This window comes from Arachis ipaensis, chromosome B05 (assembly GCF_000816755.2).
Source record: "Arachis ipaensis cultivar K30076 chromosome B05, Araip1.1, whole genome shotgun sequence".
NCBI lineage: Eukaryota > Viridiplantae > Streptophyta > Magnoliopsida > Fabales > Fabaceae > Arachis > Arachis ipaensis.
Window position 1 is genome coordinate 80,683,234 of NC_029789.2, and position 4,076 is coordinate 80,687,309.

The 4,076-nt window shown below is 36.8% G+C and overlaps 1 protein-coding gene across 5 annotated transcripts in view; it reads left to right on the plus strand.

The window, feature by feature from the left end:
* The window catches only part of LOC107643696 (probable 6-phosphogluconolactonase 2), a 5,778-nt gene that overhangs the window by 400 nt on the left and 1,302 nt on the right, over nt 1-4,076 (plus strand). For 2 of the 5 annotated variants that reach the window (XM_016347417.2, XM_016347418.2), the window contains exons 2-3: nt 235-429; nt 513-648. In XM_016347417.2, the coding sequence (XP_016202903.1) occupies nt 257-429; nt 513-648 (309 nt within the window). In that variant the 5' untranslated portion in view covers nt 235-256. Of the gene's footprint in view, nt 1-231; nt 430-512; nt 649-4,076 lie in introns of all 5 variants that reach the window. The other 3 variants (XM_016347421.2, XM_016347420.2, XM_016347419.2) reach the window with 2 other exon arrangements.

Sequence of the window (4,076 nt, forward strand, 5' to 3'; positions counted from 1 at the left end):
GTATGAGACCCTTTTGCTGAAATGAGCTGCTTTTGATTATTATAGACTTAACATGCTGAATTGAATTTTAAGGGTTTAATCATATAAATGCCTTAGCTTATAGATGATGATGTTGATGATTAAATAAAATACTAAAATTATGTGATAATCTATATTTGATTAACTCTATTTTGCTATTTATTTATTTAATTGTGTTTTCTTATTCACCCTTTTATTCCTGTTGGTATAAAGTAGAGCTCCTAGACACTTTGAAAACATGGCTTTACCTGGTGCTCAGAAGGATAGAGGGGAGTTGAGGATTCATGAGAGTATGGATGAGCTGAAGACAGATTTGGCAGACTATATTGCTGAATTATCAGATGTGTCAGTGAAGGAGCGCGGATTCTTTGCCATTGCTTTATCTGGTGGTTCTCTCATTGGCTTAATGGGGTATCTGTATCTTATCTTTGCCATATGTTCTTCTTTTGCTTTCATGATTAGTATTACCATTTAAGAGTTATGGTTGCTGACAGAAAACTTTGCGAAGTTCCTTACAACAAGACAGTGGACTGGTCGAAATGGTATATCTTCTGGGCTGATGAGCGCGTCGTGGCGAGAAACCATGCTGATAGCAATTATAAGCTTGCCAAGGATGGCCTTTTGTCCAAGGTTTTGTCCCCAATTCAAACATCTCCTGTTTCTCATTGCTTTATCTATTTCCCATGAAGAACAAATTTCTCTTGGAATAATTTGGAGTAATAAATTTACTTATTTCTCGAGTATTAAACTGTTCGTTGCTGTTTTGACTTGTTTCCTGGCTGCTCTATAAGAGAAAAAAGCAACAATATCATCTGATTAGAAGACGAAGTGCTTTATTTTCAATAGATATTCTAGTGTTGAGCATATTTAAAAAAAAACTTCCTCAAAATTGTCATGGTAATGTGTATCTTGTTGTTAAGGTGCCTTCTTTTTATTTCCCTTTTCTTTTGCAGTCAATGCAAAGTACTTTTGGGGCTGCATCATGAAAATTTGTAAACTCGATGTCACTTTTACTGTTTACTTTATCGATATTTAGCATTTATTCTGATTTGTAAGCTGAAAGGTTGCAAGAGGTAATATTTGGATTCACCCTTTCAAGACATAGAATTTTGAGCCAGACATAGTAGTCCAGTTCTAATGTCTTTTTTGTACTTTTATTTCCATTTCCTTTAATGGTCAGGGCAGGGGGAAAGAGACACAGGGTTCATCATATATGTATTCGTTCATGTAACTTTAGGCTGTTGTAACCTGTAAAGTTATGGTGAATTTTCTTCACAGTTGTGATGGTGGTTAATCTATGAATAGTGATCATTGTATTCAAACTAGTACGGTAGTCTTTCCTATATATTCTGCTTGTATAGGTGAATTTTATAAGCAGGGAGAAGCTAGGCCCCTATTTATAAGCAGGGGAAATTCTCTTACCTGTACTTGGTCATGTTTGGAGTCCTTAATCTCAATAAAGATTGATATTGGCTAGCGACAATCACTGGGATCCTTTGTTGTTGGCTCTTTTTAAATACCGTTATAAACGTTTAACAATTTGGAGTTTTTAGTTAGTAACATTTGGTGCTGTAAGTGCTAGAAAGCTGGCTGAGCTAACTGGCGCTATACAAAACACAGATCTAGGAGATTAATACAGTTCAGTTGCACCTCGACTTGGTATTTGGCAAGTTGAATACTAGGGCGTGTCCAACTGAGATTTATGGATGTCTGATCAATTGTTTTCAAGTTGAAGTTAGGAGAGCTAGAAGATTAAGATCAATGACTTAGGTGGATTGAGAGACCCCTTTAGTTCATTATCTACAATTGAGTTATTCTGATGTGTCCACAGGATTGACATAAATAACAATTTGTCTATGGGATTGACAACCATGTATGCGCAGGATTGAGACAAACCATTGTTATATCAATTAGATGGCTGGTGACAAAAAAACCATTGACAATACATTTGCAAAATCCGGTGGTATCAGGTGGATGTGGTGTGTTTCGTCGTAGTGTTAGGCACTTGTTTCTTAAGCTTTCTGTTTTGTTTTCCTCATAAACAGACTTTTCTCTTATCTTCTTGTCCAGTCAGCTTGTACATATGAGGCAAAAGGAATACTACCTCATAAACAACAATCTGGTGAAGCTGATAGGACGTCAATGGTAGGAAAGCCAATTAAGGGATTTAGCAAAGATTGGAGGAAGAAAATTTACAAAGAAGAAAGAGAAAATATGGGGGTTGCCAGCCCTAAATTGAAGATGGAGAGGTATTTCCAGGTGAATGTAGTGTGACTGGAACAACATGTTAAACTGGTGATGCTTTCCATGGAAGGGAAGGAGCTAAAGTGGTCTCAGTGATGGGAGAGCCAAGTCCAAGTCCAATTCCAAAGGGGAACAGTTGAGAATTCGGGCACTGACAAGAAAGGGAATTCCCTAGGCAGGCTGTCTTAGGCTGAATTGCAAGAGAAGAATTGGAAGGACTTATGTTTCAGAGGCAGGGAGAAGTGGAGCCACGATCACATTTTATAATTTAGACTATATGGGAATGACTGTAGTATTGGGAGAGTCAACCATGCTAGGTGTGTACACTAAAATCAGCCACAGTGTAGAATGCACATTGAAATACAAAATACACTTAAAAAATGACTTAAGTTACATATGTATTTGTACACAAATGATGGCTGACTTTGGTGGCTAATTTTATTGTACAAATAGCATTTTTGATTGGGAATAGACTAGTTGGAAAGCATTGGGAAGATTGAGGCTAATTTCCACTAGAGTAGTTTTGAGTGGAGGGAGGAAGGAGTGGCATTTCTGACTTGCCCTTACATTTTTCAGTTTCAGGAAAGGATTCAGATTTGGACTGCTGAGAGCACTCTCTGTGCTCTAGCTTGTTACCTAATTCTGGCCATATCCCTTTCTTCCATTTCTTCTTTGTTTACCTGAAATGGTGAGCTTTTGATAATCTTTTCAGAGAATTGATTCAAGGAATTACTCTAGTTCTGTTGGCTGTTGTGTTGTTTCTGTTTACTTTAATAGAGTTCTATTGGAGGTTCAAATTCTTATTGAATCTATTGACAGCAAACACAGTAAAAATCCCCAGTTAGAGCCTTTGTCTGCAAGCATGCGTTCGTTCATATTGTCAGTATCAAGAGAAAATGAACAGGGACTAACTTCTCAATATTCTTTCTGAAGCATCACTTGATTTCCTAACGTTTTAAGTAGAGACCACAAGACAAGTATAATTGTTAGTTGATAAGCCAGTCTTTGGTTTATGGGACCCAAACCAAAAGCTACTGGAAGATCTTTTCCTCAAGTGCAGGGTTACTAACTCTCAGAAACATTAAGTTCCTGCAAAGTTATTGCTGTCATCTTGGGACTCGCAGTCCTAACAAGATTTATGATTGCATCATAAGAAAACTTCCAATTGTAGGCTTATTTTATCCAACAATTTTCTATGCTCTCACTACACAGACACAGTATTTTTCCCTTCAATTCCAATTTTTTTCCCTATTTCCTGTTGATAGAAGTTACAAATGTTGGTTTTCAAGTCTGCTTTCAGGACTGGGAGTTAAGGTCTTAGCAGTGCTAAGAACTGTACCACATCAAAATTATGCTTGAAGGTTGTACTTCAGTAGCACTGTGAGCTCCCAAAAGCAAAAGCTTGTGAACCTACAACATAGGTTTTTCTCTTCTGGTGTGATAAATTACAGCAAATATGATTCCCGGAAAAGGGGAAGCACAATTGAGTTGCATTTTTGTATATCATTGCCCAGTTTACATTTACTTTGTGCCATAATTTGCTGAAATTCATTTAATGTCCTAATTTTACTTTTGTTTCTTGCATTCTCCTATAAATTGAGAGATGTGTGTTATATTTTTGAGATGAGATGGCACTTTGAATTGAAGCTTTCTAGGCATCTAGACTTTATAGACAGACATGAGACATCTCTTGGTCATTACATACTGAGAGATAGAGGAAGTTGCATTCTGCATGTTTGGTCATTAGATTGCAAATTCCGGAAAATTGTTCTTTTGTTTCAGGTTAAATAGCAGTATAGAGTGTTTATCCCTAT